Source organism: Tyto alba, unplaced genomic scaffold (assembly GCF_018691265.1).
Source record: "Tyto alba isolate M040663 unplaced genomic scaffold, T.alba_DEE_v4.0 Super-Scaffold_3, whole genome shotgun sequence".
NCBI lineage: Eukaryota > Metazoa > Chordata > Aves > Strigiformes > Tytonidae > Tyto > Tyto alba.
In genome coordinates this window covers 10949850-10975642 of record NW_024881304.1, presented here as the reverse complement: position 1 = coordinate 10975642, position 25793 = coordinate 10949850, and the positions used below count along the sequence as shown (strand labels likewise).

Sequence of the window (25793 nt, the reverse complement as noted above, 5' to 3'; positions counted from 1 at the left end):
TGATTAACTTCATTCTTGATGGAGACAGCTGCTATTGCATGTGATGACAAATGAGACTCCCTGCTATGCTGCAAAGTTTTCTGACTAAATTGTCTGGTTCCCTACTAGCCTCAACGGCCACAGAGAGCAAGAAAAAAACAGATGAAAGATGAACTCTTAATGAGTTAGAAAAAAATTAACAGCTCCTAGAATTTTTCCTTCATCTTTACCAGTTAGCTGGGAGATTGCAATCTAGGGTTTACTTTGTGGGTTTTTTTTTTTTTTTTTTTTTTTTTTTCTGCTCCAAACATTTGAATTAAAGTTATCAAGCTGTGTTGATTTGAAAATTGGTGTTTATATGTTATTTATTGTATTGTATGCTATGACATGTCTATGAACCTACATCAATTAACCAGTTTCTTTTTCGAGATATGAGTGTTGTTTCAATTATCCTTTTGAAATTTTATTTGTGGCATGCTGTAATTATACCTTGCACTTATATTTTGTAAAGTTTCCCACTGAACTGAGAAACTCTGCATTGTGTTCACAAAACCCGGTTTGTTGTGTTTGCTGTATTAAGCATGCTGTGAAAGCCTGTCCCTGGTGCTCAAAATGTAAATTGGACACAGCTAATTGCATCTACTGCTGGTGATCATGTTCAGTGAGTGCAGATTTCTGGAGGGAAATGTGCCTACGCTACTCCTCATGCTTAGATATAACTGTGAGTCCTCTTTCAGATATGCTTTATTATTGGCAGGGTTAGACTTCATTGCCAGTGCTTCTTATGAGAAACAAAAACATTTTGTACTCTACTTGTTGATATAAACCTGGAAATGTTTTCCTTTGTTGGATGTAGAATACTTCTCATTACTTTTTGTGCAAAACCTGCTTCCCAAAATCTTTAGTGATGAAACTCTTATCTTTAGAGTAAAAGTAACATTACACTCTTATGTTATTGTAGACTCTTTCAGTCGAGAGGTACAACATGTAACGTAAAGAGAAGCTGCAGCTCTGTGGTCAGCAGCTGCAGCTGCTGAGGTAGTGAAGAGGAAAGTTCATAAAAGGATGTGGTGCTCTTATTGAAAATACAGAATCATTTGTGGATGCCTTGTGGGTGCAGTCACGAGAAATGCACAGGGTGTAAACTCAGCAGACATCTGGTGATGACAAGCTACCAGAAAGGAATTAATGACTGGCTTCACAGAAGAGGCTGTTTTGGTTAGATGCAGTATCGTTGTTACCCTGCCAAAAACATGACTACTGTTCCTGGTTTTGAGGAAAAGAGAAATGAGTAATGGTGAGTTAGAAGAAACAGCCAACTGGTCTTAAAGAAGTAGTTGTTGAGTAGACCAGTGGATAATACATTGTGGCTTGAAGAAAATAATGAGGGCAGACCTGCATCACAGTAATAAAGAAGTAGCCATGAAAGTAAAACTGTATTGACATCAAAGACCCAGCCTCTTTATAAAAGTGGTCATCCATCCAGCACAGTATGTTCTCTGGATTTCATCTAAATAAAGCTAACAAAGGTTAGCTTTAGGACTGAATACTAAAAAAAAAAAAAAAACAAAAAAAAACAAAACAAACTGAACAGTGAAAACTTCTTACAAAAGTCCTATGATGCTTTGTTGCTTTCCTGATAGTATACACTAAGGTCTCTTCTCACAGATGTTTGAGGATTCTGAATAACTTCACATAGAAGAAATAGACACACACTTTAAATCTCAGAACCCAGCAGAAACAAACCATAAGAAGAATCATCTTGTTATATAAAGGATGACAAAACTACAAGATGTTGATTTACTAACACCATTGTTACTTCATCAGAACTACTGTGTTCCTACTTCTTGGATACACAACTAATATTAAGGCAAAAGGCAGAAGAAAGTTTGTTTGAAAACACATGCTATGTAACATCACAGCTCTAGGACTTGTAATTTAGGACAAAAATAGTTTCATAGTGGAAACCTCAGAATACAATGAAAAGTAATCTACAATTCCCATGCATTAGAGCCAGATAGACTCTCATGTATCATTTTGCAGGTAAAACAGCTTTTATAAGGACTTGACTTATTGAAGCTGTGAGATTGGCAAAGAGGAGATATTAAGGGCTCGTGTCCCTCCTAAGGATTAGAGGGAGAAAAAATTTTGTTTCTGAATAAGTATAAAGCAGCTCAGTATAAAGGAAAAAAGTGAAAACTCCCAGTGAACAAATAAACAGTAGTGAGCTAAAAGAATATTTTCCTCAAAACTCTACCCAGCTTTTCTTCAAGAGGAGATTTCATGCTCAGTTGAATGTTAGAAGCAGATTATCTAGAAACACGCTTCACTTTTGCTTATGCATTACATTTGTTTTTCTCTGTTAATAACAAAATATTAAATCTACTTTTTGGTGAGCAACGGCTTCTGCTGTAGCAGTAGCCCACCTCTTCATGTGCTTTTTACACATTTTAGCGGTTGCAAGTATTTATATAACACATAATCTCTGGTTACAGACAGAGGTTGCAATGTTAGAAATGGAGAATTATGACTAAAGCTATTCAAAGAGATTAGGATTTGCAGTTTGTTTTCAACACTGTTGAACAACATTCAGGGTTTTTTTTCCTCCCTTTGTTGGTTTTAAAACTTTCTGACATATTTAAGCAGATTTTCTGATGTGCTGCTCTAACAAAGTCTCAATTCTTTCCAGCATATACTTCAGTATGGTGCTTGTTTTCGCAGTACCACAAACATGTACCTGAGGCAACAAAACAGTTTTAAATTTTTATCTTAGTTTGCACACCTCAAAATCATAGAATCATAGAACCATTGAATGGTTTGGGTTGGAGGGGAACTTAAAGATCATCTAGTCTCAACAGCCCTACCATGGGCAGGGACACCTTCCACTAGACCAGGTTGCTCCAAGCCCCGTCCAACCTGACCTTGAACCTTCCAGGGAAGGGGCAGCCACAGCTGCTCTGGGCACCCTGGGCCAGTGTCTCACTGCCCTCACAGGGAAGAATTTCTTCCTTATATCTAATATAAATCTACCTTCTTTCAGTTTAAAACTGTTACCCCTCGTCCTATCCCTACACTCCCTGATGAAGAGTGCCTCCCCACCTTTCCTGTACCCCCCTTTAAGCACTGGAAGGCCACTATAAGGTCTCCCCAGAGGCTTCTCTTCTCCAGGCTGAACAACCCCAACTCTCTCAGCGTGACCTCACAGGGGAGATGCTCCAGCCCCCTGATCATCTTCGTGGCTATGCTAGTTTGGGCTAGAATAGAGGTAATGTTTCTTCCCAGTAGCTAGAATAGCACTGTGCTTTGGATTCAGTAGGGGGGTTGGTATGACAAGAATGCTGATAGCACACTGATGTTTTCAGTTGTTGCTGAGATTTCAAGAACTCTCCAAGTCCCCATGTCCTGCTCATGTGCAGGTGCACAAGAAGTGGGGAGGGAGCATGGCCAGAGTGCAGACTCCAAATTGGCCAATGAAATATTTCATATCGTGTAATGTCATGCTCAGTGTATAGAGGAGGGGCAGCTGAGAAGGGGCTCTCTTGCTCTCCCTCTCGCTTCCAGGATTGTGATTGCAGGATCTTGGTATTTTGGCATCAGTAGCCAGGAATGGGCTGGGTACCAGTCAGCAGGTGGTGAGCAATTGCATTGTGCATTGACCATTTATTCTTTCTATTATTGTCACTTTTATTTTATTATCATTATTAAACTCTTTTATCTTAGCCTGTGAGTCTCCCTTCACCCCTAAAATTCCCTCCCCCATTCACAGCTAGGGGAAGGTGAGCGAGTGGCTGGATGGTGTTTGGCCACTGACTGGGTTCAAGGCATGACAGTGGCCTCCTCTGAACATGCTTGAGCAGGTCCATGTCTGTGTTGCAGAACCCAGAGCTGGAAACAGCACTGCAGGTGGGGTCTCACAAGAGCGGAGTAGAGGGGGAGAATCACCTCTCTTGACCTGCTGGCCACACTTGGTGCAGCTCAGGGCACGGTTGGCTTTCAGGGCTGTGAGTGCACGTTGCTGGATCACAGTCAGTTTCCCATATGCTAATACCCCCAAGTCCTTCTCTGCAGGGCTGCTCACAACCCACTCATCACCCAGCTTGTATTTGTGCTTGGGATTGCCCTGACCCATGGGCAGGACCTTGCACTTGGCCTTGTTGATCTTCATGAGGTTTGCACAGACCCACCTCTCCAGCCTGTCCAGGTCCCTCTGGATGGCAACCCTGGCCTCCAGCATGTCACCGCACCACACAGCTTGATGTCACTGGTGAACTTGCTGAGGGTGCACTCACTTCCACTGTCTGTCTCACCAGCAAACATGTTAAACAGCTCTGGTCCCAACACTGACCCCTGAGGAATGGCACTCATCACCACTCTCCACAAAAAAAAAAAAGGGAATGTTTACTGATACTGTTCTAAAATACTGAGTAAAAAAGGGAAGACATGGATAAGAGGATAAATTATCATATTTTCATAAGGGCATGATGAGTAAATCATCTCACACAGTACCCCTTGATTTGAATGGAGTTCCATCTGCAAATGGCAGTGACACTGTCTACATAGAAGTTTGATGGTTTTTGCTTTTACTAGTGATATATTCTCCTTAACAATTAACGGCAGTAAGGCATGTCACGATTGGAAGAGTAAGGTCCTTACAGGGTGGGATGGTCACAAAAGTCAAATAACTTAAAGGCAGCAAGATGATGCAGATAAGGTTCTTGACGTAAAGACACAAACTTCACCATCTTCATGTTCTTTAATGACAAATTGAGTCAATTTGGGGAAAATGAGTCACTGCTGTTTGCCTGCTATACTATTATATATTAACTAATTTCAGTGAGATCAAGAAGACATGAGGAAAACTACCAAATCAGCGCAAGATAATAAAATCAATGCACAACTGTAATGTCATTAAAAACACTAGGACTTCATAAAAGTACAAAGCAATCTTTAGAGTCAAAATTTGCTACACAGAAATTAGCATTTGCAATCATCTGGTGATTTGAGGGCAAGGTCTGTCTGCCATCCAGTGTGTAACTGCAGAAGATAATAATTAAGAAACACACAAAAGTGACTCTGTGATGGCAAAATACTTCACTTGTACTAGATATGGGAATTGTACAACCTGTATTTACTTTTGTAAACAAAGTGAGTGCTCAGTATGTTTCTCAGGATCAAGTGGATATAGGAAGAGCAACCAGTATTGGATTTTCAATTGCATAATCCTAGAAGACAGGTGTACTCACCGTAAAAGGGACATATCTGGGGTAGCTTTGCAGACAACTGACACAAGGGAGCTGTCACTGTGCACTGTCACAAAGGGCTGGCAAAATGTATAACAGCAGGGGGAATTAATTCTGTCACTTCAGCATGGAGTGATTTTGGGGATTAGGCTGGGTGACTTTGCTGTATGGAAGTACAGATACTGAAGCATTATCCACAGCAGTATCATCAAATGGTAATCTTGGCTCTGTTGTCATTAAGCAATAATGACACTTGATAACACATTCATGGGTTTGTGGCAACAATGTTTTCAATATGAGTGTATGGGATAAGCTATGATACTTGCAGTATTGGTCATTATTTGTGGTAGTGTTCATTAATAAAGCAATGAGTGCTTTGCATTAATTCTCAGTGATACTGGCTCCAGCAAATACATCAAACCTGTCTTCCATTTGTTACACTCATTTCCTTTAGAATATAAAATAAAGTTCAAGGTTTGGGCTTGAGCCCAGCATCCCTGATTGCCTGAAGCACTGGAATAACAGTAACATTCAGCAACTTCATTCCTCTGCAGTGGTATACATAAAAGTAGCTGTGTAAGAGAGCTTTCTTGGATACCAGGCTGAAAATGAACTTCCCTACAAACCAAAGCCCCACTAGAAAACTGGCTTTCTACTGTAAGACCTTGTCTCCACTAAAAAAGCTCAGTCCAACTGAACTAAAGCAAGCTACTAACCATGCTTTTTCCCTTTAGAAAAGCGTGGTGGGAGAAATACTTAATGACAGAAGCTAATCACAGTGCTGCATGTACTGCTTTGGAGGGTGCCAGCTGCTGCAGAGGGTCTTGTAGGACTCTGATACTGAACTGAGGAGAACCAACATCCACATCTGTGCCAGGGAACTTGACAAGGACATTGTCAGTGCCTACACTCAGGCAAGGAGGGATAAAGGCTATCACTACATAGAAACTAAAAATTAAGGCCACATGAGAGGAAAAGCAAATTGATGGTAAGCACTGCAACTTGGTTTCCAGCAGGGACAAGCAGGAACATCATAAGGTTAGCACACACACCATGACACTACTTTTGCTACTTGTAATGCTGAGCCAAAGCAGGGCAGCTGCCCAACTTGTGAGACTTTTCCCTACTGACTCGTTTCAGCCACAGCTGAACTCGGGCAGCGCTTTTACTGCCCACAGCTGAACCCCAGGTGTGCTCCCCAACTCACCGGCTGCGGCTCGCCTCCTGAGGGCTAGCAGCTCGCCTCCTGAGGGCTAGCAGCTCGCCTCCTGAGGGCTAGCAGCTCGCCTCCTGAGGGCTAGCAGCTCGCCTCCTGAGGGCTAGCAGCTCGCCTCCTGAGGGCTAGCAGCTCGCCTCCTGAGGGCTAGCAGCTCGCCTCCTGAGGGCTAGCAGCTCGCCTCCTGAGGGCTAGCAGCTCGCCTCCTGAGGGCTAGCAGCTCGCCTCCTGAGGGCTAGCAGCTCGCCTCCTGAGGGTTAGCAGCTCGCCTCCTGAGGCTCAGCGGCCGCGCGGGGCGGGGCAGGCGGAAACGCCACACTCCCCCTCCTCCTCTGCCGCCACCGCGCGCGCGCAAGACGCGCATGCCCAGCGGCCGCCCCGGCGGCCATTGTTTAAGTGGCGAACCCTGCCTTGCCCCGTGGCTGCCACAGGCCAGTGCTGGCCTGGCCCGCCCCGCCCCTCTCTGGCGGCACCACGCATGCGTGTTAGGAGGGGGAGTGTAAGTCTCCATTTTGTGTTCTTTTTCCCCTCCCTCTCGTTTGTTGCGCCGCTGAGTTTCCCAGCGAGGAGGGGGTCGCGCTGTGCGCCGCCGCCCTTCGCTCAGGGCGGGCTGGTGGCTGCCGCGCGCTCCCTGAGGCAGCGGCCGCCCCGGGTTCTCTCGGCGGCTGCTGCGCTCGGGCAGCCGGGGCTGTGGGCGGCTCGCTGGCCCCGTCTCCACCTTTTCCTCCCGGCTGGCTATTGGAGAGGCGCTATGGGAGCGTTCTGCGCTAGTTTAGGTGCTTTACTTGTTGGGGCCGCTTAGCCATCTCCCCTCGCTTGGGGGATGCGTTCGGCCGTGCCCGCGCGGAAGTGGCATCCCGGATGTCTGGCGTGGCCTTTGCCCATCTCGGCCGAGCCTGCCTGCACTTGGCCTCCCGATGGTCAGAGGGAGAGGTGGGCGAATCCGCTTTCGGAACAGAGATGCAGCATATTAAAGCGAATTAGCTAATCTTTATGCCCCAACAAAACCAAAGCAGTCATTGCAACAGCCTATGTTAGGATCACAGAGACCAGCCAATCACTTGAATTTATGTATGAGGTAGTAACACTTAATAATTTCAGCTGCTTTACACACTTTGTCCAAGTGGTCAGTCTAATGCCCTTATACCAGTTTACAAAGGATTTTAGATGAATGTGGGTAGACTGGGTGACAATATGATAATACACATAACAAAGGTGGGTTTGTTTTCATAACGATGCTATGTGTCTGAGAAACAATAATTTTGCAGATTTATAATAAGTCACTCTAAAGTCAAGATGGAGAACTGAAAAAACCAAAAAAACGAAACACAACTAGTACTCACCTTGTTCTTAGTTCTAGAACTGAAAAAATGTGAGTTCAGGGGTGTTCAGGTGAAAGTTGCCTTTGAGACAAAAAGCAGCTAAGGCTTAAATAATTTTTGTGGAGTTTAATGTAATTAAAAATCTTAAATTATAACATTCTTAAAAAGAGGAAAATACAAAGTTCAGTTCAAAGAGTAATTGCACACAATATGTCATCTGTAAGCAGTTTTCTGAGTAATTAATTTTCAGATGTTGGTGATTCAAATAATACATTCCTGAGCTTATGCTAAGATCTTGGCTACTTAATTTTAAATTGAATCACTGAAATGTCTAATGGAAAAATGGCATTAAATACTTTGCCTTTTTCCTCGGGGCAAGATGTCTCTTATCTCCAATAAATAGTAGGCCCCCTAATTTCATATCCTGCTTTCATATTTCCCCTCAAATGCATTTTTAGATATTTTGAGTAGTTTTAAATCTCTAAATGACAGCAGAGTACCATTCCTATCTTTAAAAGTTACATTCTGCATGTTGAAAAGAAATTCTGCACACGCACACTGTTTTTTTTTCTGTGAGTGTTAGGCATTGAGTGCTGGTAAAAGCTGGATTGAATTCATTTGCCAATTCCTCCACTTACTATAAAACCTTTAGTTATATTTCTTTCAGGTGGTTGTTTTTTGTTTGTTTTTTTTTCCCCCTTGAAAGATGTTTGGGCACAAATGTTGCCAGTTTCATTCAACATGAGCTGTTACTTGTCCAAGTGTAGCACTTCTGATTCAAGTTCTAATTAAATCTCTTCAAAACGTGCTGTTAGTAATAATACTAATTTAATTGGTATTATAGTCTTGAGAAAATTTACAAGAACTAAGACAGCAATATGTGAAAACTGGGGAGCTTGCTTGATTTCATTTACTTATTTATTAAACAGGATTTTTAGTTGAGTCAATTTTTCAGATGTTTGTGTTCAGTTTGTTACAATTTTGTTACCTTTGTTATGGTTTATGTCTCAGTCTCTGAATGCGATGAGAAAGAAGACTGTGTTAAAGTAAGGCTGTAGTAATAGTAAAATATTTTAGTCTGACAGCATTTGAGTTGTATGTTAGCAGTTTACATTGACTTTACTAGGGACCAAGTTGGTATTTTTACATGTTGGGAAAACTGGAGGATATAGAGATGATATTGGAAACAATGCCTTGGGTAACTCATATAACTTAACGTTGAGCACAAGATTATCCACTTGTTTTGCATATTACAACTGTGTACATACTTTATAGGGTTTGCCTTTTTACAGTTACAATGTGTAATCCTCTCATATACATTTTGACATGTCACATGAATCCTTTTCTGAATTTGCAGTAAATAGAATTACTCAGTTTTATACATCACTCATTCTTCTCCAGTGTCTGCAGCTTTATGTCAATTATGTTTATTTATATAATTTTATGTGTTTATAATTCTGTCTATTCCTGCAAAAGTTAAAAATATTGTCACTTTCCAACCTTGTCAACTGATTGGTGTATAGAACGTCATTAGTGTGTATACAAACAGCTTCAGACTAATGGGTAATGTTTACTACAGTGGCCCAAATGTTGACCTATTAAGTCTGCAAGAAAATTGTTGTTGACTTCTATAGCTCAAATTCTAATACTAGAATGATTCTGAAATGCAAGTAGATTATTTCCAAATAAATTGGTACTATGTACGCAATGTTTTATTTTGTGCATTAAGATTAATTGTTTTTAAGTGGAACTTAAGTTGGCCAGTATCATCCATGTTTTCTCCTTTTTTTTAAAAAATAATAGCTTAAATGTCCAGTTTGCCTTGCTATAGATACTTCACGCTTACATTTAAATTACTCTTACAGGGCTAGATGTTTTTGTTGCTTTGTTATTTCCATAATCTCTCAGGGGAAACTGGATGCTTTAAAGGCAGTCTTAATAAATTATGTTCATTCTTCTTGTATTTCTTGACTACAACAGTAATTTATCAAATAAAACTGTCAGATATGTTTGGCACAATATATTCTTTGTGCATCCTTGTTTATAATTTTTGTTTTCTAAGTGAAATGTTAAAATGTGTATGTAATTTTTTTTTTTTTTTTTTTTTAAAGGGCCTAACAGAATCTGGGTTTGTTTGGTTTAGTGATAAAATGACTACTGGGTTCCTTAGGGTGGTTGAGTCTACATGAGGGAAGTAAGACTGTCCCTAAAGCTGCAGGGTAATTGTGAATATCCACGGTAAATACTCAGTGTCAGAATTTGAAGCCCTTCACTTCTGTTCGTAAGTTTTTATAGTGAAGTGGTTACTTCTTTGCATAATAATGTGCACACAAAGTAAGGATAAGATGGGGTTGTATGGGAAGCAGGTTCATAATGTTCAGGATTTAGAAAGCTTTACTAGTTAGTAAAAATGACACTTGGACTAGCTGAACTTGATTCCAATGCTTTTTTTGGCTGTATCTGTAAACTGGATCTAGTCCTGTTTGACTAACCCATAGCTTTCTGTGTTGATGTAGTCTTGTTGGTGAGTATGCAATTAAAATTTGCTTATTCTCTCAAAAGCCTGAAAGTGGTTCACCTGCTGAAAGAGCTTCTGCAGGAGTCGTTAATTAGGACAAATTCCCCCTCCCCTCTCTTAAATTTCAAGACAGTATGTTCACTGTATTCCTACAAGGAACAGTTTAGAGAGTTGTTTTTACAAATAGCACTCCTCTACAAGTGCTTAGGTTATGGGAAGGAATCCTGTACTATAAAAGGACCCTAAATGGAGGTTCAACAGAATGTAATCCCTCGAGGGGATTTATCAGAGCAGGAGGGCTGAGGTTACCTTCAGAGAGGAGCAGGTATATTAGGTTCTTGTAGATGCTTGTTGTAACAGAGCGAATAAAAGACTGGTTTTGAGTGCATCAGGCTTTGTTATTTTGAAAAATACCACCCCACCCCCAAAAGTTGAAACCATTAATGTGAGAAATCCTGTAGCTAGACAGCACAATGTGTTGAAGGTCTATTTTCTATTTTACTTGTTTCCCCTGTCTCCAAGTGAAGTACAGAAGATAAACATTACAAACTTCATCAATTGTTTCATAGATATTCAGTTTTAGTTATGTTGATCTTGTGCTATTATTGTGATATTCCACCAGAAGTGGATATAATTGTGCTGAATTTCAAGGATTGTGACAGTAATCAGATGATTCATTAGTTACATTTTAATTGAATTATTATCTATACTCAGGCAGAGAATTTGCTTTGATCAGCAAATGGAGCATTAAGGAGTCATCCTTAATTCTTAGTCTGGTTAAACTTTAGCTTGAGGTGGTGTTGAAGAAGAGCTTGATCAGCATAGCAATTGTTCAAATATAGGAAAACAGAGTTCTGCAGGCACATCTTGCAGTAATCAGATTATTATAATTGTGGACAATATGTTACTGACATTTCTAAGGAAATACTTTGTTGACCAGACTCCTTTTTACTGCAGTAATTACAATTTTTTTTTCCCTCCTGTCTTACTTCTTATATATAGGGTGGTGTCACATACCAAGTAGAGTTCAAAAAAACCAAGTTTTCATAATGAATAGATAAAACAGCTAACGGTATTTTTGAACTTAATTTTCCTTTGTTGACACTCAGTCCTTGCTAAAGTCAGCTACTAATACTGGACCTTTCCACTCCTACTTGCTTTTCCAGATCTTACAAAATTACTTCCGCTTATTTCTGCCAGTTGTTGTGTTTAAGTTACCAGGTTTCATCTTCCTTGGAGCAGAAAACAGGCACGATAGTGTTTCAATGTACATTTCAAGTGAGATCTTCTCCTTCCAAGTACTTGTAATGAAGATCAAGGAGTATAGAATGTGTATTTTAAAATACTTAAGGTAAAAGTAAATTGGAGCACTGACTCCTGTAAAAAAAGAGGAGCTTGGGAGTACGAGTACCTGCATAAATAGTGATGTATGTCTGTTGGCCCTAGTGCCATGCTTCTGGAAGGACTCCCTAGTATACAGCTTATTTTTTCTTTATACGTACACAGCGTATAAGTGGTGATTGTGTTGTAAAGATTCAGAATACTGGTTTGTCTTCATGTAAGTGAAAGCTTTTGAACAGTAATGCATTTGGTAGGATTTTTTTTTTGGTCCCTTGGGGTTTAGTAAAATTTCACAGAAAAACACAGTCCTTTCAAATTAAAAAAAAAAAAAAAGACAAAAGGAAACATGTAGGCGTCACTTAAAATAATTATCAAGATGTAACTCTGTAGCAGAGTCAGGCATTGATATTTGTTGAAAATCAAATATGTTATCATGGCCAGAAGCCCCTGGTAGTTTTTGCTTTCTGTGTCTTCTTAGAAGAAACTTGGAAAGATCAGGCATACTTTAATGGTCAATAGTGAATAGATGGGCAAAATGTAGACTTCGGTCAGGTCATGTTTAGCAAGGTGATGATTTAATGAATTCAAGGTAGATTGTTGATAGCTCATATCTGGTTTTCCTATATTAAAAAAAATGCTGTGTACTGTATTTCCTTTGGGGATAAAGGGCTACATTCCTTTGTGCCATGGGAAACAATAGTATCCTTGGATGGTAGAGAGGTTCTTCAAAAACAAACCCTCATTCCCAAACACTTCAAATTACAGTAGAAATATTCAAAGTAATATAGTGCTTCTAAAGGCCTATCCTTTTTAGAAATGGTGTGTTTATTCTAGTACAAAACTTAAAAAATGTAAATAGGCCTTAGTAAAAGAGCTATTTTTAACCTATGGGCTTTTAAAAAAAATGTTCTAGTTGTGAGATGTAGATAAACCTTTTGATTTTAATCAGAATGTGTCCTTTTCCTCTCATCAGTTTTCACTGCAATACTGAATATTCCCAGTATAGCTCATCAGATTTGCAATGTGATACAACCAATTCAGCAACTACATTCATCAGCCTCACATTTCTAGATACTCCAAAATACAGATTTTTCTGTTTTGGCACTGCAGTGATGCCTGTTACTTTATCAAAACAGTGCTGTGGCTTAGTGCATGAGTAGTCAAAAATATTTATCTTAATTCTTCTGAACATAAATGCTTTTTAGCATTAGCATTTGCACAGATTTAGCAAGGTCTTAAGTTGCTAAAAAACTCATGTGTCTGGTAGGTATTGGCCTTGGAAGGTATTCTGTTGTTTAGTAGTCACTGCACACTGACTTGTTGGAGTAGTTTACGTATGTCATTTAATTTGTTTTCAAAATTGTTTCTGAAACGTTAGAGAATAAGGCTTTAAATTGGCATAGTGCTGACATTTGGCACTAAGTACGCATATTATTTGTTCTGCTCAATGGTATTATGCAAATACTGAAAATTAAGTATCTTCTAAACTGTTTTGCTGGATTCATGTACAAGTCTTAACTGCGAACTAAGGTAGTGAAGGTACGTTAGTGCTAGGTAACATACAAGGCTTAAATGTTCATTTAGCTTGTATTCAGACTGGGAATTAGTACTCTGTTAATGAAAACAACATCATGATTCCCTGATTTGATAGGAAGTAAGGTATTTCATAGTGTGTTCGGATTTGGAAACAGCTTTAAATGGCACTTATTTGTTATTATTTCTTTAAATGATCACTAAAATGAAGTGGTGTTGGATTTTATGTTTTTGTTGTTGTCATCAGTATTTTGTTTTCTTAGATGCTGAACCTGATTCTTACCACCTTCTTCATATTCCACTTCAAAAAAAAAAAAAAAAAAAAAACCAAAACCCAAAAAAACCCCAAACAAAACCAGAAAAGCCCACAAAACCCCAAAAACCCCCCAACATTAATTTTATATACTTTACCCATGATCTTTGGCATCTCAATGAATCAAAACCAGTAGCTTCATTACATGCTTACTTAATATACAGTAGCAGAGCAACCGAGCTGACAGTCTTTAGATTCCTATGTGAAAGGACTTCAAAACTATACTTGCAGAGAAATGTATGTCTCCTTTTAATTTCTTGTGCTGGGACATCTCCTAATGATTTCAGGCTTTCAGTCTCTTTTTAGTGCATGTTGTGTTATTAAATATTTAAGAATTATATAGTTGTGATGAATGCTAGTTCAGAATAGAATTTTATTCATTACACAGAAGTTTTTAGGTCAAATTTGGCTTTAAAACATTCAATTTTAGAAAAAGATGAGGGAAAGACAGAAGGCAGCTTGCCTAAATCTAAGGTTTATAAATTTCTTCAGTCATATTTTTAGTGAGGCAGATATTTTGCTGAGGAAAATGTGTAGTCTTGTTTAAAATATGATTAGGTTCACATATTTATGGAAAAAACAAAATAGACAAACACATCTCAAATGAAGAGTGAATAGTCTACACAGTATTTCAATAGAAAATTTTATGACCCTGGACTTCAGCCTCCATTACTGTGCATGGAAGTTGTGTTTTAATTATCATGAAGCTACAGAGATGTTATTGTTTTGTGAAATCTTGTTTGTCAAATTATTGTGCCTGTTTGCATGTTGCTGCATGCAGATTACCAACTAATATTTTTGGTTCTATTACAGCCTTGTGTAAGAGTAGTCATTTGCCTATTAAAAACTCTGACTATTATTTATATAATAGATATTATTAAACCTATTATTTATATAATAAATTATTGTAAATTTATTTATCGTAAATTGTTCTAAGTACTGAACTGGAGACGAAAGAGTAATCTTGGCAGTTGGACATCAGCAATTCTCAGTGTGTGATATTAAGCAGTTACTGGTCTGTAACTTTGTATCAAAAATCAGGATTAGTTTGTGGGGCTGTTACATAAGAGGATACTAGGTACAGGATATAAACCAGGAAATAGATAGTGGTGGTTGGGATGTTTATGCAACTCTGGAAATAATCTTACTGTGTTTTTATTTTGAACTCAGGATACAATTTGAGGTACTCTGATGTTAGACAAAGTAGTGCATTTTAATACAGATATTTTTATGGGAGTAGTAAAATAAATGAAAAGGGCTTTCTTAGGAAAACAAGTATTTTTAAAGTCCTTGTGTGCCTAAAGATGTGGACAAGTGCTTTCAAATTTGAAAAGAAAATATCAAAGTAGAAAGAGGTTTTATTCTGTGTTTGGCAGCTGTTTTTTCCTGTATTGTTCTAGTATAATGTTAGTTTTTGAGGTACTGTCCTGGGTTGAGTGAGTGGTGGAGTTTTTTGGTGGCAGGGGAGGGGGCTATCGGGGCGGCCCCCTGTGAGAAGCTTCTCGAAGCTCCATCAGCTCCACTTCTGTTTGGGAAATTGAGCCAATTGGCTGCGCCTCTGCCATAACGTATTTAAGAAGGGACGTGGTGACGGGCAGTCGGACTTGTGAGGAGGAGTTGATGCAGCTGCCTGAACACCAAGGTCAGTGGAGGAACGGAGGAAGGAAGGAGGGGGGAGGTGTGCCGGAGCAGAGACCCCCCTGTATCCTGTGGTGAGACGGCAGGGTGGCCCCCCCCCGCCACCCATGAAGGTCTATGGTGGAGCAGACATTGATTTACGGCCTGTTGTTCCTGCTCGGATGATCAAGGTTCTGTGCCTGAAGAAGGCCGGGATCTCATGGGAAAAGGCAGCCCCGCTGCTGTAATTCAGCTCTGGGAGGATTGCAGCATGCGGGGGAGTCCCACGCCGGAGCAGCTCGGGAAGGGCTGCAGCCGTGGGAGGGAATCCAGTCGGAGGAAGTTAGTGACCCATGACGGAGCAGTGTGGGGAACGCTGCGGCCCATGGGGGGAATTCAAGTCGGAGAAAGTTTGTGGAGGACTGTCTCCTGTGAGAGGGGGACCACGATGGAGCAGGAGGAACAAGTTTCGGACACTCCCCTAGCAGAGCTGAGCCCGGGAAGAAGGGAGGGGTGGGGGGAAGGTGTTCTCAAGATGTGGCAATGCTTCTCACTGTCTTACTCTGTTATGTGTTGTTAGTGTCTGTAATAAATGTATGTTCTTTTTTTTCTTCCCCTAACAAGTCTGCCTTTTGCTCGTGATCATAAAAGGGGGATTTTTCCCCATCCCAGTCCTATCTTGAACCCCAAGCCTGGCTCTCTGTCCCTTCTCATTGTTGGAGGGGAAGGGAGAGAGAGCTGCTGCATTGTGGTTGGCTGCCAATCAGGCCTAAACCACAACAGTTTTCCTTAATATGATGCAAGTACCAATTATATTTTCCAATGTTGTAAGAAACTACCTATTATAGAGCTGTTAATTCACAAATATTTTTGTACTAATCTACCTTATGAAAACATATGATGGGAACTTTGATACTTTGGGGCTGATGGTGATCAGATGATACTATATCCTTTTCCTTTAGGCACCAGAGTTTGAAATCACATTTTAATCATCCAATTTATAAGAATATGTTGCTGAGACTGCTGTTGCCTGACCAAATGTGTTGCTGCTATGGTACTAGCATCTAGAAGGATATAGCCATAATCATGATCGAAGTGACTGTCAGTTTAGAAGTTGTGCTAGCATGGATTGAGTCCATGCAGAAATGGTGAAAGTCAAGGGTGGGAAAGATACTTTGATAATGGAAATGAACTACACCTGTACTTCTAAGACAAAATTCTTGCTATGCCAGTGCAGGAAAGACTGAGCTAGTGCTTGAGTCTGGATGCAGGGGTCTGTCTAGAAATACTTGTGTAATCATTTAAGTGAGATGTGATTTTTAAAAACCCAAAAACCCAGTTTCTAAACTGCCTGCTAAGTAACAGCATAAGCACTACTGCCTTTTTTTTTTTTTTTTTTTTTTTTTTTTAGGACAGAGTCAGTCTTACGAGATTCAACCACTACAAAAAGTAAGATTTGTCATACGAGATTCAACCACTACAAAAAGTAAGATTTGTCAACAGAAGCTTTAATTCCTTGATTTTATTTTTTTTTTAATAGCATAAGTAGCTAAAGGAATTCCAGATCAAGCAACTCCATCTCAGCTGCTGTTTTCCTTTCCTATGTGTAATGCATTTGTTATCCTGACACAGCTGTTTCTTGGATCCTGTGGTGAGTCAGACCAGTGGAGACACCTGAGCAAATTGACTATACAAAAATGGGTTGTTTTCAACCTTGACAAGTTTGAAAAGTTCATTGTTCCAATTCATTGTATGGCATACAGGCAGTTGCTCACATGGGTTTATGCAAGATCTGGAGAGAGAAGTGGGAGTTGCTTTAGGTGGAAGAATTACTAGCCTTACCACTGAGAAAATTGCACTTGGAAACATGGGATAAGTAAGAGTGCATCATCCTAGACGAAGCACTGCTTTGTTCGTGTGTTGTCCCAACTGACGTGAAAAGGAACAATTTCTAAACAGCCCTTTCGTGCCAGATGTATCTTTGCAAATGTTTCCTTAAATTCAACAGGTTCACTTAAACCAGTTTGTGATGCAACATAATCATTCATCTGTTGTGGGAGTTCTTTGTTGAAAGATGGCTGCTGCTTCTTAGATCTTAATGGCAGTAGGATGTTTACAGTCATTTTTAGAGATAAACTGGATGCTGTCATTTCTTTGGAGGTATTATTTACAGACTTTCATCCATACAGGCCCTGCATAAAAACTGGATTTATTCAGTATTATCATCAAACTGGGGTGTGGCCATGTTGTAATGGATCAGCAGCTGATTTTCATTACTATGTAGAGAAGTATTGTCATAAAAATATTGTACAGAAGTTCAGCATAAAAATATATTTTATTAGTGTGTATTATAAAAGGGTCATATAATTTCTGTCTTCTAAATCTAACTAGTGAAATAGACCATGGGTAGATCATTAGCTTACACTGTTAGTGGATCAATGGAATTTTTCTTGGATATACTTTCTGAATATTTTTTTCCTATATGCCCTTACAGTCAGCACAGTATATATTGAATTAAAAATTCAAGATAAACACTACCTCAGAGCCTACTGCTTGAAATACATGTGACTATAAATATTTGGTGTTCCTACGAGAAACTTCTTCCTTTAAGCTTTGCCTGACAGTTTAGGAGAGTTTATGATGAAGTTAAATTAGGGTAAATGACTACAATGAAGCCTTGTCTCCCCCTGCCCCGGTTAAGCAAGACGCTGCCACTTAACAGATGTTGCTGTTAGTGTTGTTTCCTATTGAAAGCAATGAAACATAATTGTCCATTTTGATTTTTAAGGATGCTAAGAAAAAAAATCTTGAAAGCTGTAGTTGAAAAAAAAGAAAATCAATTTTAACTAATAATCAGATCAAGGTTGGGGTTTCTTCTCTCTATTTTTTTTCTAAGTTTGTTTATTAAAAAAAACCCAAAAGTCTTGAAAAAAGAACAGGTTTTGTCTGCAGGAGCTTTTCCTGAAAGTGCAGTTCAACAGAGCATTGCATCTCTTCACATCTTTTCATAGGAACATTCTTTTTCTATTAATCATGTGAGTGATTGAACTAATTTTTTTTTTTTTTTTCTACTAGACTCATGAGCATTCCATATATTGGAGCTTTCCTAAGTGGAAACTGTAGTAATTAGTGGTACATATAGGCTTCCTTCTCATTCCTCAAGCAAAACTGGAATTTGCCTTACAGCAGAGTGATAACTTCCATCTCATGTTAATAAACTGTAATGCAATAGCATAGTCATAAATTACTTCAATACTTATTTACTTTTTTTTTTTTTTTTTAGCTCATTTTAAATTACTTTCAGTGTCTGGAAATTGGGTCTTACTCAAGTTTCAGGTTCTCTAATGTTCATTTCCAGGTGCTAGTCCTATATGACTGTTTGCAAGGTCAGAATGCTTTATGTTGTCAGATTGTGTAAGTGTCTGTACACAGTGATCAGATCCTTTATCAGCCTTCCTGATAAGCTGAATAAGTGAAACTCCTTATTAGGAAAAGATGAGGATATCAGATAGGTGTGGCAGAAGACAAGCTCTAGGATAAAATCCACTGTGAGCAAAGGAGAGAGAAAAAGACCAAAACAGTCTGTCAGAAGAGGAGTGTGATTGTTACCATAATCAAAATGGTTGGCTGGCCTACAGCAAATTCAGATAATGAATCAGTGACACAGGAATAGTCTGTTGCTGTTCAGGAGAGCCATCTTGTTCATGATCTCACCTTAACATGTGTTGACTCTCAGCAATGCTTGTTTTCAAATGATTTATAAACTCTGTTCTGTTGCTTATTGTCTCAGAGGCTATGTCAAGTGTTATAATATTTGCTCTTAGTGATCTGAGTGTGAATAAGGTGACCAAATTCTGTCTTTATAAATACATTTGGCTCATTTTGTTTCTCAGAGATATTAAAAGGATAGTGGTGGTTCTACAGGGAAATGGCCAATGTATAAAATTCATTTGAGTTGTGCATAGTTACAAGTTCATGTCATTAACAATATTTACTTTGCACTTCCTTTCGGTCTGTTCTAATACCAAAGTGGTTTGTTGAACTGAGTATTTCCCTGTAAATGCTAAGAAGTCAAGCTTAAAAACCAGCTGGGCTAGAGTAATTTCAACTAGTGCTGTTAGATTTAAGCCTATTATTTGAGAAAGCTATATTGTCCTATTGCATGCCTCAAACAGAGTTTAGACTTGGGTAAATACTGAACTAATGAGGACCTCTGTTCTAGTCACTGTTGTTCTTTACTCAAAAGTACCAAAGGCAAACTTCAGCATTTTAAAAGTGTCTTTGTTTAGTTGTATTTTACTCTCATGCTGTTTTCCAGCTTGGGCAGAACCCAGTTGTCACTGTCAGTGTGGAAGGTCTAATCTGATGGAGTTTGGATGTTCGGAATCTAAACAGAGTTTTCAGCTCTCCATGTTAATTCTTCTCAATTCATCAGGCATAAGTAATACAACTACTTGCAGTAAGCTGTTACAGAGCTTGCATAAAGTATAAGTTTTTTGTTTGTTTGGTTGGTTTTTTTTTTTTTTTGTTTTGTTTTGTTTTGTTTTTGTTTTTGTTTTTTTCCAAGAGTTACAAGCAAGGGTTAGCTTTGGTGTCTGATAAATTGTTTATAACTCTTGTTGTAACATCTGTACTTCCAGAATGGATCGTATTGCTAGGCTTGTTTCAACTAAGGCTAATTTGTGTATAGTTCTGAGAACTATTCTTTGTAACTAGAGATTTTTACTAGTCAGCACTGTTTGTCATGTTATTTATGTTGCAAATCTTGATTTTTTAAAAAAATTTTTTTTTTACACATTATCTCTGAACATATAAGATAATCAGCATCACTGAGAAGCTTTAAGAAGCCTACTGTATGCTAGGTAATTAAAGAGGCAACTACTGACCGCTCCTACACAACCCAACTTTAAAAATGTATGTGTAATTTTTTCTTTGAGGTGTCAGCTCTTCAAGTTAAATGACAGAAACTTGCATAACATGGTAAAAAGGGCTTTTTTCTCTAGGGTGCAAGTTTAGCTGAACGCTGAGGGAGTAGAATTTCAGAAGAATCTTTCCTGAACCTGAGACTCTTAGGGCTGTTGGCTATTTGGAAAAAAAAACAAAACAAAACAAAACAAAAAAACTAAAGATGCTTTTACTTTGCTAAAATGTTGTCTTTTTTTTCCTTTTCCTTAAGTAGTTTTGTCATCTTTGTGTTGCTACATGAAAACTGAGGCAGAGTAACATTGTGCAAATCTGATTAAAATTATCTGTGCTGTTTCAAAGGTCAGGCGCACTCAGTGAATTTGCTTTCAAATTATTTTGTTTATTCTGTGTACGTATGCATCTTGAGCTCTATAAAGGTCAGGAGAGGAGATTCATTTTGAAATTTAAAGAAGTTAGGTTTTTACTGCTGGTAGCCCTTGGTTTCATTTGAACTAATGAAAATTGTTTTCCATTGTTGTTTTGTTTTTTTGTTGTCAGTTTTATTTTTCTAGTGAAGCTCACTTGTAACTATGAGTTCCGTGTGAAAACAAAACAGTATTAGTAATGCATTTTATTTTTTAATATTTTTTGTGTTCTTAAAAATTTTTTGGTCTCTTGGATTGTTTCGTTCATGTGTCAGACTAATGTTTTCCTAGCTAGAATAATGTATTCAAATGATACACAGTATTTAACTGTCTCTTGCCACAAATGGTTTAATAAAATAGGGGTGGTGGTGCAATTCCTTAGTGGTGCAAGTCCTGCTTGTTGATGTTCAGGTTGAATAATGTAATCACAAAAGGATACATATGTGTGTCAATGAAGCATAACTAATTGCAGTTTTCAGACACAGAACCAATGACAACGAATAAGTAAATGGGCTTCTATTAAATATAAAAGAAAAGGCATATGTAAGGTGCCCATTTTTTGTCCTAAAAAAGGATGTTACGTAAATCCCATTAAGTTGTAGTTCTGTCTGTAGAATAGTAGATATATTTTTGTTAACTCCTTTAATGATAACTAATAGCAGTAAAGACATGTTCAAAACAATGATGATGACTTTTCACTAAAACATGAGTACCTTTTCAAAGGTATCTAGGAAGTTGCGGCTCTTTTGGTAGTAAGTAATAGGTATCTTTCTAAGCAGAGCACTAATCTTCCTTGTCAAAGATTAATTTAGTGTAATCTGCAGTTGCTTCAGTTTGTGTGGGTGTAACCAAGCTTGGATATTAATGGCAACAGGTTGGTCACACAGATTTCTTTTAACTTTAAAGAATTGCTTTAGTAACTTGGGTATTTGGCCAGTCAGGTTGACTCTAATTTCATACTACAAACAGTTGACTGCTGGGTATATGTACTTTAAAAGACACAGAGGATGGTGAGGTCTAGACCAATAGTGCATTTGCTTGTGTGAGTTTTGCCAAGATGCTGCTACTGCCTTGAGGCTCTTACTTTTCTTGCCTGCTTCTTATTAATTAGTATAATTTGTAAGCTTCCCTTCACAGATTCATTATTAGTGGTAGGAACTGAGTTTACTCTTTACCTAAGTGTCTTCAATGAGAAAGATTTCTGTGATATCAGCTTTTCCTCAGTTTTGCTGTTTGAATCCCAGTCCACTGAATGGCTCTAGTGTTTTATACCTGTTGTGAGACTTATCCTTCCCAGTGGTGCAAGTGAAGCAGTAGCTGTTAGGCTTTGACATTGTGATTTAACAAAGCTGAAAAAAATTTGGGAAGTTTAGGATATTTGAAATACAACTTAGAATGTGTTTTATAACATAAAATATGCAAGACTACTGTATCTGATTTGCTTGGAACAGTTTCTAGTAAATAAAATTTTATCCTGTTTTTCACTTCCACAGGTATCAGGAAAAAAACCTGGCTTTAGTATTGTGACATTAACACTTTTCATGTCATGTTAATTTTGATGTATGACTTGTTTTTAAAAGAATCGGTTAGCTGGGATAAAATCTCAATTTGATATATGCTACAGTGACACCTCTCCAAGTGGTGAGTTTGAGTATCAGAATTAAAGACTGAGTATCAGTATCTAAATGTAGATTTATGTTAGTTCATGTGGAAAGACAGGAATAGAAAGGGAGAAAAGGTGAGGTGAGAAAATGTTCTTCAGAGGAAGATTAATAATACTTATCTTTGAGGGTGATATACAAGGCCTGATGTTGCACATAATCAGAATTAGAAATGGATGATTATCCACAGCATCTGGCTTATATAAATACCTTGTATACTACTTAAAGCTTCTAAGATTAATTCCTTGTTTGTTTTTTTTTTTTTTTTTTTTTCCCCATAATTGTACTGTAATGTAGAACCAAATTCATATTAATATTCACAGCTTTACAGATAATCAAACATTGGTACCAGTTAAGATCTTTTAAACTTTGATATACATAATACAACTCTTTTGAAATGTTTGGATTTGTTGGTGGATTCCAGTGCTATTGGGTACTAAGCGTCCTGTGACATTCACTGGGAGTCCTAGAATTAGGGATACTTAGTCCTTTTAACTGTTTTGTTATTATTTGATACTGAGACTAGACCAACAGCCATTCTAGATGAAACCATGCATTAGAGCATTCTAAATTGGTGTAGCTTTATCTAATAATAATAATAATAACAATAATAACAATAATAATAATAATAATAATAATAATAATAATAATAATAATAATAATAATAATAATAATAATAATAATAATAATATAGTTTAATATATTGGTTTTGATCTTTAAGTTTGAGATAGCAGTGAAAGCCCAGAATGTAAGAACTGTAATAGACACAGTAGTCAACTGGTATTACTAGACAAGTTGAGGATAAATCCAGATGTCAGTGAAGCAAGTGTGAATGTGTGACATGGACTTGATAAGCATTGAGGTTTATGCCAAGTCATTTTTTCAACCAAAATGATATTTCAGGGAAAGACTTTGTAGAAGTAAGAGTTGCTGGAGCTGACTTCATAAATGTTTATTTCTGAAGTTGCAATATTTCTGTGAAGGTTACTGCATATTTTAATTATCTTTGCATGCACATAGATGTAGTAGGGTAGGACTGCTTTGCCTAAGTTACTTCTAGTGTTAATCAGCATTTTGAATGGGGTAATAGCAAAACTCTTCACAGTGTAGAAGGGTTAATGAGCAGTGGATGTTTAACCTGAAACTGTTGGCATGTTCTGATGGATTGTCTCAGCCTGTAAGCTCATACTGGTTCCCCCGGGCCCTTCTAATTTACGCAGTGTATGTACTGCAGGTATGTTGTGCAGCATATGCTGGGACACTCTTACTTTCAACTTCTTGTGGATATGTACTGTAAACAGTGGAAACTAAATATGAAAACAAGTAATGTTTTCTTAAATGCAAAGGATACAAGTGACTAGCTGTTTATGCATGCTGTTGTATGTGCACCTGAGGTATGAAATATCAGTGGTATTGTCTTATGGCAACAACACTGCTGCTTTTGTGCCTGTAAATTCTTGAAGCTGATAAGTTGTGGCTGTATTCTTTCTTTTTTGCTTGAGAGATGTTCCATCATAAACATAAATAATGTATGTAAAACACGGAAGTAAATGATGCTGAGTATGAACATTATTCATTCTGTTCATATGTATTATGTGTTTATGCTGTTATCCATTTTGGGTTCTGTGCGCATAATTGACTGAATTAGTAACACATCTGCTGAGTTCTTCATTTTGGAGTATGTAGACTATGTTTTCAGGAAGTTCGAAGAAAAAGCTGGAGCACACAAAGAATGCAGTATTATCAGTGTTAGTGAAAAAAATAAATCAGAAAAAAATCTGATAATATTGTTTAAATAGCTTCTCATAAATGCATAAGATTCTCATTAGTCCAACATCAGAAGACTAATGAATATTAATGAATGAGATCAAAGACATTTAAAAATCAAAGCAAGTAAACAACAATTATTTTTAAGAATTATATAAGTTTTTAACTGCAGAAAAATACAAATCTTAACCGAACAGCTCCATCAGAAGCTTTTCTTGAAAATATTTTTCCTGAAAATAATGTTGAACCAGAAGGGCAACTACATAATGTAAAGAGAAGAGAAAAATATATACATCAAAACCTGAAATACCTAAAATGTTTTGAATATGATGTGTAGAAGTTCAACTGTGGTATCTAATAGGCTGGGAATTTGAGCTTGGCCAGAGACCATGATTTGAGCTCAAATCAGACTGCCAACACAAATTGGTGAAATATTGAGAAGGAAATGACTTTTGGATGTTTTGGACTTATGCTGTTTCCTTCTAAATTTCTAGTGCTTTTGGAAAAAAAGTTACCTGTACTGAAACATACATGGTGTAATTCTGTTAAAGAAAATAGTCTTGTATGTCATTTAATAAAGATTCTGATGATCAAATGTCAGAGTAAGATCACAACTATCTTCATCTCAATATCTGCTTTTCCAAATGATTCACCATGTAGCATGATGTGTATACCACAGTTACTTGACTTTTGAACTGTGCATGCTAGTTTTATTGCATGGGGTATGTGATGTATTATCACAGTATAATGCAAGTGAGTCTTCCACGATTTAGGGAAATAATTGGAACAGATTATTAAATTTTATTCTTCAGTTCTCTTTAAATGTCTACTATCATTCAATTAGTAATTCTTATATTCCACTAAAATATAATGAAAAAGTAATTCCTGTACGAGATGATGATTTAGACAAAATAATAGGTCTAGGCATGAGTTAAGGTATCTTTTATTTTTATTTCTGCAATTAAAAAAAATTTACATATCTGTATAATCTTTCTTCTTTAAAATTCTGTGAGGATTTTGATCCACAAAGGTCATAATGGAAGTATTACTCCAAAGGCTCAGGTCCCCTGGTGCAACACAGGAAAGTGTTCTTGTCGTAAAGTACCCAATCCCTATGGGCAGTAGTGACATTACTTGACAGTTTGTGATTCCTGCAAACTTTAATGGCAATGTAGGGCTCGCAGGAGGATTCTTCAAATACTGTCAAAGTAACAGTTTCGTTTTGAACCTAGATATAAAGCTAATGGTATCTAACAGCTTTTAGTGTCACCGAGTCAAATTCCTCAAGTAGAAAGAACGATTGACATCCTGTTTTAAAGTGACCGTATGTTTGACCCAGTTCTGCGATCGTGGTGTCACTGAAATTGTATCTTGCTGCTGTAGACTCTTGGAGGCTGACAAGCGGAACAAGTTGCTTTAGCTCACATAGCTCATCTGTCACACTGAGTAGCTTGCAGATTTCTATTATCTGAATGAAATGTGGAGAGAGTACTTCTCTCTGCTGTCTGCCTATCAGCATTGTCAGCAACCTGCTCACACCCCTGGTAACAGAGTGAAATGAAATGCTAGAAACATAGTGAATAAAAAAAAATATTTTCAAATATGCAAATGTAAGCCACATTTAATAATTAAAAGGTTTGTGGTTAAAAGAAAAAAAAAAAATGTCCAGCAACCAGATGGAGGGTTTTGGATTACACAGTTAATTTCCAAAGGTGGCTTGCAGTTACCTTATCTGAAAAAAAAGATGTAAAGCCTGCAGTTGTGTATTTAAGTTCCAATACTAAGAACAGTTTTGTAGTTCAGTAGGGCAGTGACAGTCATCTCTGTTTTCATTGTGAGCACTTTCTTAACATTTAAAATGTTCAAACTTTTATGGAGATTTTATTGAATTTTCCCAAAATAGTGCAGGTAAAATTTTGTATGCTAGACCAAATTTTGCCCTAATCTCAACACAGA

General features: G+C 37.9%; 1 protein-coding gene across 7 annotated transcripts in view; it reads left to right on the top strand.

Moving 5' to 3' along the window:
- Positions 1–6819: 6819 nt before the first annotated feature.
- The window catches only part of FHIT (fragile histidine triad diadenosine triphosphatase), a 620021-nt gene continuing 601047 nt past the window's right edge, over positions 6820–25793 (top strand). The window contains exons 1-2 of one of the 7 annotated variants that reach the window (XM_042799725.1): positions 6820–6934; positions 16491–16528. In XM_042799725.1, coding sequence (XP_042655659.1) covers positions 6914–6934; positions 16491–16528 — 59 coding nt within the window. In that variant the 5' untranslated portion in view covers positions 6820–6913. Of the gene's footprint in view, positions 6935–16490; positions 16566–25793 lie in introns of all 7 variants that reach the window. The other 6 variants (XM_042799729.1, XM_042799727.1, XM_042799726.1 and 3 more) reach the window with 6 other exon arrangements.